The 16,654-nt window shown below is 39.7% G+C and overlaps 1 protein-coding gene and 1 long non-coding RNA gene across 9 annotated transcripts in view; one reads left to right on the forward strand and one right to left on the reverse strand.

Moving 5' to 3' along the window:
• The window catches only part of plekha6 (pleckstrin homology domain containing, family A member 6), a 136,570-nt gene that overhangs the window by 27,766 nt on the left and 92,150 nt on the right, over window positions 1-16,654 (forward strand). For all 7 annotated transcript variants that reach the window (XM_067588527.1, XM_067588530.1, XM_067588529.1 and 4 more), the window contains 3 exons: window positions 7,494-7,577; window positions 15,068-15,182; window positions 15,946-16,050. In XM_067588527.1, the coding sequence (XP_067444628.1) occupies window positions 15,084-15,182; window positions 15,946-16,050 (204 nt within the window). In that variant the 5' untranslated portion in view covers window positions 7,494-7,577; window positions 15,068-15,083. The remainder of the gene's footprint in view (window positions 1-7,493; window positions 7,578-15,067; window positions 15,183-15,945; window positions 16,051-16,654) is intronic.
• Window positions 11,523-13,289, reverse strand: LOC137182310 (uncharacterized). Of its 2 annotated transcripts, XR_010928313.1 has the most exons (4): window positions 12,668-13,289; window positions 12,230-12,442; window positions 12,014-12,130; window positions 11,523-11,594 (listed from the first exon to the last, which is right to left on the reverse strand). It is a non-coding gene; the product is annotated as an uncharacterized lncRNA (long non-coding RNA). The 2 variants fall into 2 exon arrangements; XR_010928312.1 differs by lacking the exon at window positions 12,230-12,442.

A 16,654-nucleotide genomic window follows, 5' to 3' on the forward strand; every position in this document is an offset into this window, starting at 1 on the left:
TTATTCCTTCCTTTTGTCCTTTCTTTTCCTCTTCTCTCTCTCTTTATCTGAGGGTCTATAAGTCAAAGACCTTCAGTTTTTGGAGTAATGACTGGTGTACACACACACACACACACACACAAACACAAATATATACACACATGAAAAAAGGCTGTCATTAATCCCATAGTCAGTCTGAGTTCTGACAGTAGCAGAGAACACATGGAGTTTTTGTTTAAGCATTGTCCTTTGAGAAAAAAAGGAAGGAGTGATACTGATACTGAGAGAGAGAGAGAGAGAGAGTAAATGAGATAAAGATAGAATTAGAGAGAGACCATGATAGAGATGGAGCGTATATCAGACAGACTGCAGGGACTGAATAAGCTGAGTGCTGCAATTCTTAGCTAGGAGGCACAGTGTGTGTGTGTGTGTGTGTGTGTGTGTGTGAGAGAGAGAGAGAGTATATGAGAGAGTGAGAGAGAGGAGGGGGATACAGAGAGAGAGGAGAGGGAGGGTGAGACAGGTGGGGAAAGAAGCAGAGAGAGAGGCATGCAGGCTGAAGGAGAGAGAAGAGGACAGTGGTGTGTATCTCCCGCCTTTCCTCAGTCTGTCAAGCAGCTCTCCACCTCTCTGTTCATCTCTCCATCTGTCCTCCCTCTGCCCGTCTCTCCGGCCCATCTCCTATGCTGTTGGTACATGACTGATTCAGGGGAGGATGTTGAAGTTCCGTGTGGACAGGAGAGTCAGGTATGTGGAAGGAGAAAGGAGGAAGTGAGCACTGGGGGCTGTAAACTGGGGTTAGGATGAGATGAGGAAGTAGAGGAGGAGGGGGAGGGGAGGCTGATGGAGGAGTGGATAGCCAGGAGCTTGGAGGTCAGAGATTACTGCAATGCAGTGCCAGCAGGAAACGCAGGGGAACTATATGCCCTGCTGTGTATGTATGGGTGATATGTGTTCAGTGATGTATACAGCATGTTGGTTAGTGTGTGTGTGTGTGTGTGTGTGTGTGTGTGTGTGTGTGGACTATGTGACAGTTTTTAAAAAAATGTACTCTAGGTCTTCTTACTAGCTTTTTCTGGAACTTTTAACCACATCTCACTGCCTTCCTCAGCAGGTGAAGTTTGCTCAGCCATTGATTACAGTGACATACTTAGGTCACATGATGACAACTGACCTATCCCTAACTAATCAAACTCCATCTGCTGAGGGCAATGTGAAATGCTGTTGAAAGCTCTGACAAAATGTTGCAAGTGGACAAAAAGAAAGTCATAATTCAAATAATTATTTTTCATAAATGAAATTTATTTTTTTTCTACATGAAAACACAATTTAATCTTATTAAATTGTTGTTGCTGAGGTCCTTTAAGGCTTCTTTTTTCCAAACCAGTCAGTCATAGGAAAGACTTATTAGTGATTGGCTATTTTTTTGATATAGACAAATTTACCAATTTTGTTCTCATTTCTTAAGAAATATAATTAAAGATAATTATGTTCATTCATAAGTGTACACAGTTTGCCAGTTATGGTGATAATAACAAAGTACTGGAAGGTCACACCTGACAATGTTTAATATGTGAGCTATGAGCCCTAATGATAGTGCTGACAGTTTTGTGCTGCAGCTGCTTAACTTAACATTAAGGTTAGCTGTAAAGAGTGACACGATGAGCTATCGGAGGTTCAGATTGAGAGCTTTTAAAGTTAAAGTGATACCCTTAAAACAATATCATGCTTTAATGGTAGATTCAGACTACTCTGTCCACCAAATATTATTGCAGAGCTTATTAACCAGACGACCGCCAACTGTTTCTTTTTGTTATTTATCCAATGCATGGAATTAATGGTAATAAGCTCCAGCTGTTGGCAACAGTCATTCTTATAAAGCAGCTGGGGAAATCAGTGGTCACAGAATAAAACGTTCACCTCTCAGCTTGGTAGGACACTGTTAAGTGTAAGTAAGTTATAATTAACATCATGGCAATTTGAAAATTGATATCTTTTAAATCATTATTTCAGTTTAATTCTATTTGCCCTACTCACACACCATATGAACGTTAAAAAGCTAAGTGGTCTCTGTAATTGGTACAGTTCCCATAGATTTTAGATTCTGTCTCATTCCATTTAATTGTGATATACAGACAAATTAAAGGAAAAACTGGTACAGGTCTGGATGTTTAACCCCTACAGTGAGGGGATCTGGTGGCTCTGTTAAGCTGTGGGGGGCATTTTGCTGGCATGGTTTGGATCCACTTGTCCCCTTAGAGGGAAGGGTCACTGCAAATCAATACAAAATTGTTCTGAGTCATCACCTTTATCCTATGATGAAACATTTCTATCCTGATGGGAGTGGTCTCTTCCAGGATGACAATGCCACAATTCACTGAGCACGAGGGGTCACCAAATGGTGTGATGACTATGAAAATGATGTGAATCATATTCTATGGCCTTCGCAGTCACCAAATCTCAACCCAGTTGAACACCCATGGGAGATTTTGGATTGACGTGTTAGACAGTGCTCTCCACCACCATCATCAAAACACTAAATGAGGGAATATCTTTTTGAAGAATGGTGTTCCTCAGCCGTGGCATTGATTCAAAAGTCTCTGGAACTCTTCTGGAGAGATGAACTTGGAAGCTTTGTCCATACTTCAGTATGGATACAGACACAGATAGGCACATGCTTCAACACATACTACAAGTGGTGGTCTGCATATGCAAAATGCGTTCCACACATGCACCCGAGAAAACATTGTGGAGACCTCACAGCAAGAGGAAAAGCTCCTTTTTTGTTGTACCTTGAACAAGAAAAAGTTGAAAAAGAAACAATGGTGTGTGCAACCCCTTAATGAGGAATACAGTCCATACACACAATACACTAAACAGTCCGTACACGCAATACACTAAATAAGCATCCAGATTGCTTTTATAGCGCATATGCAGTTGGTGCACAACTGCATGGGTCCACACAAATGTGGCAGCCATGAAGTGGTCTTAAGACTCTGTCCCACAATAGTGGGACTTTCGAGTATTAGCCTTACTTTACGTGAAAACCATTTGGAATTTATTTATTTTTCCTCACATACTATTTTTATTTTTGTTTTCACTTCCTCTGAGGTGAGCTCTGCATAGTACATCCAAAAAAGGTGCAGTTCAGGAATTAACTGGAACTGCCTTGTTTACCTTCAACATCTGGTCGAGTTGTGGTTATCAGTATGTGCTGACTGAAAGGTGGGAGACTCATACATTCCTCACACTCTACTAGTGAGTCAAAACAGCTGTGCAGCTGTCCTGTTTGTCCTCCAGCAAATAGAGTTTGGATCCCGCTGCCTGCTTTCTACTTTTTATCCAGCAGCTGTCTCTATGTAGGTTTGTAGGTTACTGACAGACTGTGTCTCACATACTCACACACATACCCAGGACATAAAGTACATATCTACAATCAATTAAGTAAAAGGCAGACTCCTGCACATAACCACAACTCATTTTCTTGGATGCTTAGATGTTCTCTGGCAACATTTTTTGTAGTCCACGAAGTGTGACATCCTTATACTGAATAGAAGTCACCAAGAGGAGGTTGAGGTGGATGGTTGGACAAACAACACTCAGGACTTTGACGTAAGAGTGTGGGGTTCACAACATGCATGTGACATACTGTTAGCTTTAGGCTACTAAAATTTGTAATTATTAATGGGAATTTTTTTTCTTTTTCCCCACTTCTACAGTTCTATTGCCAAAATGAGAAAGGCTCCTTGCTGGGTAAATGTTGATGCTGTCATCTGACTAATCAATTGTTACCGTGCAATCACAGCAATAAGCTTTACAAGCAGCATCACATGATTTGCAGACTGTATTGGCTGTGGGTTTTGCCTCTCAGGCTACATACAGACCACCCTAAGTTGTTGATGGAGGCTATGTACTGCATATTCAGCCTGACAGGAAGACTAGACACTAGTGCTGTGTCAAAAAAGGAAACAGCCAACATTTCATCATAATTTGTTATTAGGTAGAGTAATATACATGTATATAAATGTAGGAAATGGCAGTCCCTCTATTTTGTTTCTGGTTGATTACCCCTTGTCTTCATTGTGTCTCCCTCAATTCAAAATCAAAGATGGCTTTGTGGTTAAATATTGAGAAACTCAATTCAAGCTCTTACATTTTGACATTTTCATGTTTAAGAACACCATCTTTCCTAAGCTTAAGCAGGTGTTTTGAGCTTCCCAAACAGAGTCGTACAAATGCTTTAGTTTCCTGCACATACTGACTACTAAATACATGCTTAAACATTTTTGTTTAAGCAAATCATGTGAATGAAATTTTTAGGGTTGGATTTAAAGGTGCAGTGTGTAGGATTTAGTGGCATCTAGCAGTGAGGTTGCAGACTACAACCAACTGAACACCCCCCCTACAGTGGCCACAAAACATGCGAAAACACCACAGGCCCTCTCTAGAGCCAGTGTTTGGTTTGTCCATTCTGGGCTACTGTAGAACCATGGCAGCCTCTGTGGAAGAGGACCCACTCCCTACATAGATATAAAGGTCTCATTCTAAGATAATCAAACACAACAATTCTTATTTTAAGGTGATTATACACTAATTAAAACATTTATGAATATTATATTCCATGTCTGACAATATTTGGATCCCCCTAATCTTACACTCTCGTCCTTTAACATACAGACTATTTTCTTTGTTATGATTGTGTCACAGTAATTCAGTGATTACTACAAGTAAATCAGTGACTTCATTGTTATGACTCAATACTTGGTTTGTTTGGTAGCTCTGAGTCTCTGAGTGCTGGCATACAAGATGCTCCTCAGTGTAATCAGTATAAAGGCATATGTATGTGCAAAAACTGGGCCAGATGCCAGATGGAAGACGCACCTCCATGCATACACATATAAATGCTGACATACACACATACACACACACACACACACAGTGATTCCGAGAGCCCAGATCAGTAGGATCCAGAGTAGCAGCATCTGTATACTGTAAAGTAAATGAAGTGAGGACTGTGAGCTGATACAGGCAGACAGCTGCAGTCCTGCTGTTTTCTGGTCAACTGATGCATTAGCTGAGTGAGTGATGTTATCACTGATTAGACAGCATGTCGGCTGTCAGTGCTTATTTCTGATGCTGCTACCTGACTGCATCATGTTTTACCTAGCCCTGTTAACAGTTCTACTTTTTGGATGATAATGTAAAGTTCAGTAATAATTGTCTAATCTAATTGCCAAAAGAATTTGGATTGCCATTGCCACTACAAACAACCCTCTTTCTGGTTTCTGCTTGAGGTTGCCACATCAGTAACGTGTTCATGTACCTTCGCCCAACAAACACTCACACAATGTGTTCACACAAGGCAATCAAGAGATAATTCTCATTTATTATAACTTGTTGTAGTTTTGTCCATCATTCCTATAAAGCGTATTCACCAAGTGAATTTGATATTTGGGAACACAGGATGTGCAGAGGGCCCAGTATTTGTATTTGTATTTGTATATGTTTTTGTTGAGGCAGCAAAATTATTTGTGTTGGGTCTCACTAGCTGACCACATGTTTCAAGACCCTAAGAAACCTGAGGCCTTGGTTGTTCGCACCTAAGTGTGAAATCCCCACCCATGGAGGCAGGTTTACAAAACTAGAGATCCCCCTCTTCTCTCTCTTTCTCCTCACGGCTGCTGCTGGAGCAGCTCTCTGCTGCTCAGCTCTCTGGTGTAGCCTGCTCACAGCAGACACACACAGAACTCTTTTCTTTACGGCAGAAGACGCGAGAGCCAACCTAAGTCTCAGAAACTAAGTTTTCTAGTGCCAGCAGCTACCACACAAGTCTGCTGGCTGATTTAACAAGTACAGGAGCCATGAAGCAGAGTTAGCTTGCTGCTAACTCAATAAGGACTGCACAAAGGAGTGACCTGGGCCCTCTGACCTGCATGACTGGAGCACCGTCTACCCAGCAAAGCCTGCATCCTTCAGCTTTGGAGCCAAACTCTTCTCAGCTTGACTCATCCACAGATTCACCAGCTAAGAAGCAGAACACCACAAAGCATCTCTTTCTCCATGGACTTGGTAACAACTGGGCATAGCCTAGCAACATATAGTGAAGCACAGCACAGCTGAGTTAATGTTAGCATGCTTAACACATGTTACATCCAGTGACTAGGCCTTGCATGCAACTAACCTCTTCCTAACCTGGCACCTTTAGACTTTAACCAATTGGCCTTGAACAGAGAACCACACAGTTAAGAGGTTTAAAACCAAGCTTTGCAAACTTTGGCTCAGGCAGCACATGTGGTTCAAGACACCACATGGTCTGGCTTTTTGTATCTCTGGTTCTCTCATATTGTCTGCATGCCATGTGCTTAGTCATCAGATGACTTCAGATACACTTAGCTAGATTAATATTGTGTGTTTTGCTCTTTTACCTTTTTGTTAAATAAATGCTTTTGGATATACCTGTTGTCTGTTTAATGTTGCACAAGAATGAGTTTTGCCAACCACTGCTCTGCAAAGTATTCAAAAATCCTTCAACCTGTGGTGATTTTGTTTATAGTTATTAAGTTAATTATTGATCAAAGTTCCAAAATTGATAGATTAGTACACTGAAAGAATGAATTGGCTATCTTTTACCCTGACTCCAGGGTGGTGCCCCATTATTATTAATTCTTATTAATAATTTTATTGATCTTAATAATTAATAATTATCTTTGACAATCTTTAATTATTGTTGATAGCCAAACTTGCAGCCAAGGCCCAACATTTGTATTTGTATATGTATTTGAATAAAAGTGGAAAGAAGCTTAAAAATCCTGTTTTTGTTTTTATTATGCTGTTAATTTTAGAAAATTTAAGTGTTCACTTTAAAAAAGTGTTCATGAGTAAACTATCTTACGAAGGAAGTCCCCAAACCGGGTCTTGAACTGGAGTCTCCCAGATCATAGACTACCTATTCTATACCCATAAAACAGAGACAGCACAGCACGTAACGTGTAAGGAAGAACTTCAAAGGCAATTATTGCTTTGCACTTTTCATTTATTGCTTATTTTTTACAACCTAACTTTGTGGAAAGGAGAAGGGGAACAACAGGTTATGGAGAGTCCCTTGTGGGCACGTGTGTCAGTAACTCAGCTTTCTCTCTGAGAAAGCTTTTCTCTCTCACCCCCAACTCCTAGAGTGATGTCCAAATAAGGAAATGTGTGTCATGTAGCAGGTGGATGTGACTCCCCTCATTGAGACCTGCTGATAGACGTAGCATGGGAGCAGAGGACAAAGACTGAGATAGCGATGTAACCGACCTGTGTGCTGGTATTTGACATGGATTTTTTTTTTCTTCCCAAAAACAATACATTTTAAAAATATTTGTATGAAACAAATTTTTGTAAAAAAATGCTATTTGTGCTTTGCCAAATAAAGTATTTGTATTCGGGCACAGTCCTAATGGTGACAAAAATGAAATGATTCGATTGACATCCTGTGATGTCATCTTTAACATCTTTCTTCTGTCTGTTTCCAGTCAACATGACCCCATTGGACCAGGTGGACCAGCAGTGAGCCCGATCCAGCTGGAAGAGCACACACCAATACACACCTATCTACAGTAAGTACTACAAGCAGAACTGACCAGCAGTAATATACTGTATATTTTCAAACACTACTTCATAACAGTTCTTCTTTCTGCCTAATACTTCCACAAGAAATGTGAATCAGTCAACGGCTGAATAGAAAATGTATCATCCAGTCACGCTGCAGTGCATGAATAATTTCCACTGGGTGATGCATCACATAGCTGCACTGGATGCAGCATGAAATGCAGCATGAATAGTAGCACTCATCAACAGCTCATCAGCTGGCTGTAAAGGGCTGCCAGAAAGCATTTCAGACAATGCACTTCAAGGACATTATTGACATATTAGTTACAGAAATGTTTGTGGCAAGCAGAAAATTTACTTGCATTTAATCACAAAGCAAATTCTATAGTTCTCAGATATACTATATACATGACGCTCTATTATGGCTCTGTTATCTTCTCAGCAGGTTTATAAACATGAAAATTGCCTTTAAATGTGCTTGCAATGTGTGATTAGGGATCAGCGACATTGCTATATGTATAAGAGCAGTGCTGCCTCCAGCATCTCTAACCATTCTATAACAGACAGACTGTCAAAGCACACCGAAGAATTAAGAGGAAAGAGCAGAGTTTCATTTCAAGGAGTGTTAAAGGCATACTATGCGAGATTTTCCTAAAACAACGATGAAAAGACTCATACAAAAGTAATCCCTCTCAGTCATCACTTATGACCCACCAGAAGGGTGTGACGGTATATGTATTTACAGAGACCCTGCCCTCTGCCTGTATTTTATTATTATTCTGCTGTGTTCAGGACATTTCTGGGTGTCAACCTTTGGGCAGTGGGTGTGGCCCCCATTCAATAAAAGTGTGTAGGTTGTGAGATCAGAACTCTATAAAAATGGAGATCATGTGTCAGATCGTAAGCACGCATCCAAGAGGAAGCTATGTAAATGGTGGACACAGTGCTGATGTTCTGCTTGTTCAAAAGTTGTTTGATAAATTGCTCGTACTGTCTCCCTTACTGCCGGTTGTTGCACTTACAGCAGCGAACAGTTGTAGTCCACTAAAATAAAGTAAAGTGTTTCATTCTGTCTGCTGTGGACTCTGTGCTCTGCTGTCCACTGTGTGTGTGTGTGTGTGTGTGTGTGTGTGAAGCTCAGCCCTGCCCTTGTGCATAGAGGCACAGACAGAGAGCAAAAGAGAGAGTTGTTGAGCCAGGGAATAGAGGCCAAATTTAAATGTTGTGTTTACAAACAGCAACCGACAAATCCGACAAAGTATGCCTTTAAACGCACTATATGTAATATCAGCCACTAGGGGTCTAAATAACCAGCTTCATCGGGATAGGAGTACTCCAGTGTTAATCATTCGGGATGTTTTTACCGGGAGCTGAATTACCTGCAGAGGTCTCCTCCTCTCCAGAACAAACGGACCCGGAGATTACAGGTAAAAACACTGAATAAAGCTGTTTCACCTAAAAAATCAGTGTTTCTTCGACGATGTACGGCAACCACTGGACGTCCGGTACAGGCTGTTAGCCGAGCTGCTGCTAACACTTGTTCGGTTTATTTCTCTTATAACTTTAGATCCAGATGTTCGGCCGGTTTCTCCCGGGAGCCGAATTATCTGCAGAGGTCTCCTCCTCTCCAGACACAAATGTACACGCAGATTAAAATTGTTAAAAAGGAGGGGCTGTTAGCCAAGCTGCTGCTAACGTTTGCTCAGTTTATTTCTCTGATAACTTAAAAGTCTATAAAGTCTATTATAACAGTTTCTGTGGAACAACCACAGCGCCGATGTACTATCTTGTATGTGTGTAAGTTACTCTTTGGTAGATGCCATTGTAGCGGACAAACACAGCGCCGCTGTATGCATCTTGTGCATGTTTACTCTTTGGTAGAGGAGGTATGATGCCATTGATATGCGACCAAATGAAACGGTCTGTTACTTTGAGATTTCTGTAGGTTTGAAAATTGTTGGAAACATTTGGGATAATGTAAGTACACAACTCAACAAAATATATAAAATAGGTTAATAGACATTTTAATGTGGAATAATTACATATTATATCTTTAAGAGGGAAATTGTATTAGATGGAGCAGATGCATTAATTTCTCCACTGGTCAGCAGATCAATGTGGGGCTCCCTGAGGTTGGACCTCAAAGGAGAGATCAGGTCTGTAATCCACCTAATCCATAAATAGATTAAAAGGTCTACACCAGACTGCAGTGGTTTGGACCAGACAGGGATGATGTGACCTGGACCAGGCCAGGCCAGGCCAAACACTTGAGTGAACTCAGTGATGAACAGAAAATGTGCATTTAAAAGAAATAATGCATGATGGGCTGTACCCGCTGTTAGCTGGCACCAGTGGGACCTTATTTAGTTTGATATTTGACCCTACTGCCCTGCATAGGGATAGTTATCACTAGGCTAACACTTGATTATTTACATTCAGTTTGAATTACAATGGGATATTAACTATTTGCCAACACTAAATAAGTCACCATCAAAAGGGATTCTTTAGCTAAACGTTTGATGATGAAACTTGAAGACTCCAGTGCACTTACAATGAGAATGGACTTTACAGTGAAGTAGGAAACATCTAGTCTCAGAAGTTGAACTTCTAACCAGAAGTTCAACTTAGATGACATTTTAGGGATTTAAATTTAAATGTACTTTTTTGTGGAAAAACCACATCAGACAAGATATCAGATAAGATTAGACTTTGACAGATCAGTCAAGATCAGATTTGTACCATTTGTAATTTTGCCCTGTTCTAGTAGTCTCACACTCTCTTGTTGCAGGCTACAAGAGGATGAGGGGTTTAAGTCACAACAACGAAAATGCAGATTTACTATACTTCACATGTACTATTGGAAACTGCACTGTAAAAAAAGATTTGTTGACTCAACTTAACTTAGTCAAGTGATCTTGTTGCATTGACTAACTTAAGTTAGGTAAACTTAAAAGTGCCAAGTTCATTACACTTAAATAAATTAGTTGATACAATATGCAGATTGTTGACTTAACTCTCTGAGTTCAGTTATGTCAATGTAATGTGTCAAGTTTATCACACTTAAATAAATTACTTGATGCAACATGCAGTTTGTTCACTCAACTTCCTGTGTCAAATAATTTGAACTAGTAAAGATTAGTTAAGAGAACTGAAAAAGATGTTGGTTGAATTCGTTTTATCAAGTTTCTATAAAAGTGAATCAAGTTGGATCAACATGACATACTTAATTCTTTCAACTTACATTACCAAGTTACTTAAGCTTACACAAGTTGACAGATTTCAAAAACTTACCAGGACAAGCAAACAGTACTTACAAAGCTACAATAAATCTACATGAGAACTAACCAAGTCCAACCTAAATATTAACACATGAAAAAAAGTAGCTGAAAAGACATTTCAGTCAAGAATTTTATTCATGTAAAGTGTACTTCAACTTCAACCCACTCACTCACAAGTGTTCAGTGTTGCTTTTAAAACTAAAATCAGTGTGTAGACAAAACAAAAGCCTTCAGGCCCTCTCACACATCCTTGCTCTTGGCTCAGGGCTGCTCAAAAACTGAAATTAGTGTCCCACACATAAAAATCAGGGCAACCTCCTTTAATGAGAGAAAAAAAAGATTTTAAGTGACTTGTTCAACATACTCCAGTTGGGGGAATGAGTGCTGAGGGTTGCTGCAGTAAAATGCAGAAAAACTTAGAAAAATTCTCTAACTGAGAAACTGTCAGTCAGAACAGTTAACAATTTGGTCTTCAGTGTGTGGACCCTGGCAGTGCAGGAGTCCAACTCAATTCCCACGAACAGGCGCTGAATCACCTCAAAAGTGTATTTTAAGTCTTTTGGATAGTCAAGGTTCAGCATGTACAGCAGTCCCATCAGGTTCACAAAAGCGTTGGGTACCTCACGCAAGTGACACATGACAATCTTTTCCGCAATCACAATAGCAACATCGTTGTTCACATCTTCAGCTAAAAGGATTCCAATCACCATTTCCTTGATGATGTCTTCTTCAGAATCCTTTGGCTTTCTGCAAAAACAAAGAAAAAACAACAACAAAGTTGTCTGTGCTTTAGAGATGTTTTGCCATTTAGGGCATACACTCAGGATGCAGGAAAAAAAACAAGTGTAACCCATGATTCTATTTCAGGAAGCAGGTTTAAAAACTTTGAGCCTAATCCTGAACTCTGAGTTGATTAACCCTGAGATGGGAAACTGAGTTTTTGGTACCAGAACAGTTGATCAGAGTCAGTTCCATCAACTCCAATTATTTCCACTCTGAGTTAAGCTTGTGCATGGTGAATGAAAAAGCCATCACCAGTGCAGCTCAGATACTACAATTCAGCACACCAACGGGTAAATTAAAGACAGAGCCTTCATTTTAAAAGGATAGTTCAGATTATTTGAAGTGGGGTTGTATGAGGCACTTATGGATAGTCATTGTATTACCTATAGTAGATGGCGGTTGACACACCCCCAGTTTGGAGAAGCAGACAGGAGAAAAAGCATGGAAGCTGAGCAATGTATTGCTGTGGACAGGGTCAGCAGCAAAACATATTTAAGCCACTATAAAAAAGAAAAGGAAAAGGGAAACTGCTGTTATATAAGCCAAATATCGCTCTCTCTCCCTTAACCAGACTCTAGTAGCAAAATCAGTAATTTTACCTCGTAGAACACTGGAGTTACTGGTCTACCAATCTGTTGGTTTGTTTTTGTTATTGTGTGCCAATATAACCTTTTAAAACAAAAAGCCACACAATAAGGTGTTGGGGATTTATATATGCTTTTTTGACACAGGAATTATGCTCCCATTTTCCATCCTTATGCTTCCTTTGATACGGACTGAATCAATGAGAAAATAAAACAGCATGTCTGGCTCTGTAAGTGGGAGGAGACAGAGAGAAACTCAGAGTTTGGCAAAGGTTCACAGAGTTACCATGGTAACTGACTCAGAGTTTAAATTAACTCTCTTTCTGGAACTAAAAACCCAGAGTTTCTCTCAACAAACTCAGAATTTTCACTAAATCCACTTTCTGTAATACACTCCTGCTCATTGTGAACTAGTTTTCTTTGGATCATCTTGGACAAAATTACGCCATTTACCTCACACATCTTCATGAATGCAGAGGGATTCTCATGTACAACAGTAGGCCCTGCAATGCTGCTGCCCTCTTCCTTGGGTTTCGATGCCTGCCAAAACACATGATATATAAATACAGTTGCTATTGAAATTATACAACCTCAGTCCACAAGACATTCTGGTGACTTTAACAAAATTGAATGAAAATATACAATCTGAAGCATCAGTAGATAGTATGGGTGTAATGAACCATCAATCTGGACCGATATATGGATTCAATGATCAGTGATCCAGTGTCATTGATGCAAAGTGAAAATATGATCTATATCATCATCTTTAAGATACGCCTTTACTTTGAAACTCTCACAGCACATCTGTGTCACCATAGCATATTCCACCCATGCAATGAGCCTTCACAAGATGGAATAAGCACAGTACACCTCAAGTATCCAAAGAGCACCTGTATGTGATCACCACAAAGACACGGTAGTGCTTGAACTCCATTGTCTTCAGATAAAATAGATAAGTTATTTTGAGAACATAACAGTGAGTTTACATGTGAACATAGTATGATCTGGCTTAACAATATTTTAAAGTAAAGAAATGCACTTGCATCTTTGTCAAGGCTTTCCAGCAGGGGTGTCATTTCTTTATTCCCCTTGTAGGTCTCTCCCTGGTTTTCAGTGGACAGGAAAGATACGAAAAGTAACTAGTAACTAAGCTGTCAGACAAATGGTAGTGGAGTAAAAAGTAGGATATTTGCCTCTGAATTGTAGTGAAGTAGAAGTAGAAAGTTGTATAAAATATAAAATGAAAAAACTCAAGTAAAGTACAAGTACCTTGAATATGTCAGTATTAAATGTAGTAAATGAGTAAATGTACTTAGTTGCATTCCACCACTGAGCACAAGGATGAGCTGACTTTTCAGTTGAGGGACAGCACAAAAAACAAGTGTCGGAAACAGCAAGGCAGTAGCCCCTCCAGTTAATAGACACCATCTTCAGCTACTTATGTGTTTTAAATAAACACAAAAAATAGTGCACCAACAAATCTTACAAATCTATTTAGGCTGACACATTAGTGTACCATTTATGGTGTCTGGCCAATACAGGTGAACAGGCCAATACAGTGAAGTTGATAGTAAAACTTAAATAAATTTTAATTTTACCTTTTACTGGTGTGTGTGTTGATGGCAGCTTGGTTTCTAAAAAAAAAGAAAACAAAAAAAACCCCAAAACATATCAACAATCACAAATGTGCTTTAATCAATCAATTGCACAATGAGAAGGTGATGATCAAACAAACTATTAATATATTTCATCACATGATGGAACTGTTCAGTGCAAGAAAGTTTCAAAGCTCCTCCACTCCTGCCTGTCCACTGACACTGACAACAGACAGGGGAGAGAGGCCCTTTTTACACAGAGATTGCGTAATATCAGCGCAACGAACACTCTTCTACATTCTACCTTTTCTTTGTTTTTTTGGGTTTTTTTAAACACAGTACCAAACAACACAGGCATAAAGGTGTAAGATGTGTGACACCGCTGGCTCAGACAGGAGGGAGAAGCCTGAACAGCTCCGCTGTTCACCAGCCCTCGCTTTTTCTGCAGCAAGGAAGTTAAAACGACCATTGCCTTGATTAAAGTCCCTAACAAAACGAAAAAAAGGATAATGTTACTCCCTAACAGACGCGAACATGAACAGGTGCAGGGCCCGATGGCTCCCTCCCCCCTTCTCCCCCTGCCCGGCCGAGAGGCTGACGAGTGGGAGAACACATGGGGAACACATGCAACTCTTGTAATTCACTTCATTTTGCGCTAATTAATCGGTTAGTTACCGCTTAGTGAGGGTGGACCTATGGAAAGCAGAATGAAGTGAACTGACTCCATTTGTCAGCAAAATTTCCAACTGATGGCTAGCTAGCTTGCTAACATGCTAACGTATTCCCAATAAGCAAAACGAACAAAACATGAGATATGCATCAAATGAATGAAAGAATGAATGAATGAATGAATTCATATTGCCTACGATGAAGTTGCCAGTTTAAATATAAATATACTTACTTGATGATGGTGTGCGGTTCCAGCTCTGAGGAAGATGGCGGCTGACTTCTTTGCTTAATTGCAGATTTGCGTTGCACCGCGCGGAAGGCGCCATGACGTCATACAGCGGTGCATGCATGTTACATAAAATGACGAGGCTAACATAGTATTAGCAGTTAACTGAATGGATTAATATGAGTTTTTAATAATTTTTTGAAGTTGAAGTTGTAATTCATTTGCTTTGTTGTAATGGACAATGAGTTTGCCCAACATGATAACACTAGTCCATCTGACTGAGACCCCAAATCCTTTTTTACAGTGTGTGTTCTAAGATTTAAAAGTAATAAAAATAGTTCATGCCTCTGCTTTTCTGTCCAGGTACTCTGATTTGGACATGAATGGGAAGGTGAATAGTGCTGCTGAAAGGATCACTCATTCTAAAAGTGCCAACATGGTGTCAGACCTGTCTCCAGAAGCCCAGCCTTACACCCGGGTGAGCACCACACACACACACACGTGCAAATGAACTGATCCATGACAGATGCAGTGCTCCAGCAAATCTCACACTGCATGAGATGTACTGATGTAAATGTTACCAAACTGGGCTAATGCGATGACTTAATTTCAGAAATTTTTGCTGAGACTTGAATAAAACATTTATATTGCACATCGAACCTTAATCCCAGAAATGCCAGAACTCCAAAAAACGGTTTTAGGCTGTGATGCTACTGCTACTGCAGCACTCCTTTCATGGTCAATAAATAAACTGTGTACTCAGGGCATATATATTACAAACAGAGAAACTTTAATCTGTCATCAGTGTGATTACTCCTTCACATCTTACAATGTTTTCTTCCAAGATTGAGGACAAAATTAATAAATAATAACAATAATAATAATAAATAATAATAAAATTATTATAACTACTGAGATTCAACTCCAGCTTGTAGTCAGTGAATTCACTTGGATGGTGTCGATCACATCTATAGAAATGACAAGGCTTATTTGTTCATAACTACCTGATGGACACGCACTAATGAGCATTTTCATCATGTCATCTTTGTGTGAAGTTCACTCAAAATCTATGCCTGTACTTTATGGATTGAGACTTATTAACTCGATCAGTTCTGTCCATCCTGTATTCGTCACTATTACAGTATAGATTTTTTGTTATTTAGAAAATGTTCTTTAATAAATGTATAGCCAATGTATAAACCCCCTTCCTCTTCTTTTTCCATATCACTGCTGACCTGCAGATGTCTCGTACTCCCAGGAAGGCAGCTACATTTGGGAAGCGCTCCAACTCTATGCGCAGGAACCCCAAAGCAGAGGTCACCAAAGAGGGATGGCTGTACAAGCAGGTAAAACCTATTCTCTCTACTCTCAATATTAAAGGAGTACAGAAGGGTACATATGTAACCCAGGTTCTCTGAGTGGTGGGACTATCTCTCCACCCTACATATTCCCAACAAGTCTTCCAAATTAAACAATGTTGTTTGACCATGTGCACTCCAGATTGACATTTTTTGTAAAAAAAAAAGTAACCTTTTGCAGTTACGGCAGCAAACAGTCATAGTCGTAGTCGAGATTTTTGTATTCTGGCGCCCCTATTGCCAACAGGACAACATTAATTGTTACAAATCACTGTCGAACGGGAGAAATGTGGATTATGTGGTTACGTGATTCAAAGATGAAGAGAGGATCTATTTAATTCAATTCAATTCAATTTTATTTATATAGCGCCAAATCACAACAAAAACCATCTCAGGGCACTCAGGGATCTGTCGATGGGATTCTGGAATTGCAAGTATTTTGTGTTGGTCTCAGAAGGATTCAGCAGAGATTGAACTTTGAAGTAAAATTCGGTATGGCTGACTGGATTGATCTGTTTTAGTTCATTTTAAGTAGTCAAGTCAGTTTTATTTAAATGGTGCCAAATCACAACTAAGTTGTGATTATGGGGTG

The sequence above is a fragment of the Thunnus thynnus genome, chromosome 4 (genome assembly GCF_963924715.1).
Source record: "Thunnus thynnus chromosome 4, fThuThy2.1, whole genome shotgun sequence".
NCBI classification, from domain to species: domain Eukaryota; kingdom Metazoa; phylum Chordata; class Actinopteri; order Scombriformes; family Scombridae; genus Thunnus; species Thunnus thynnus.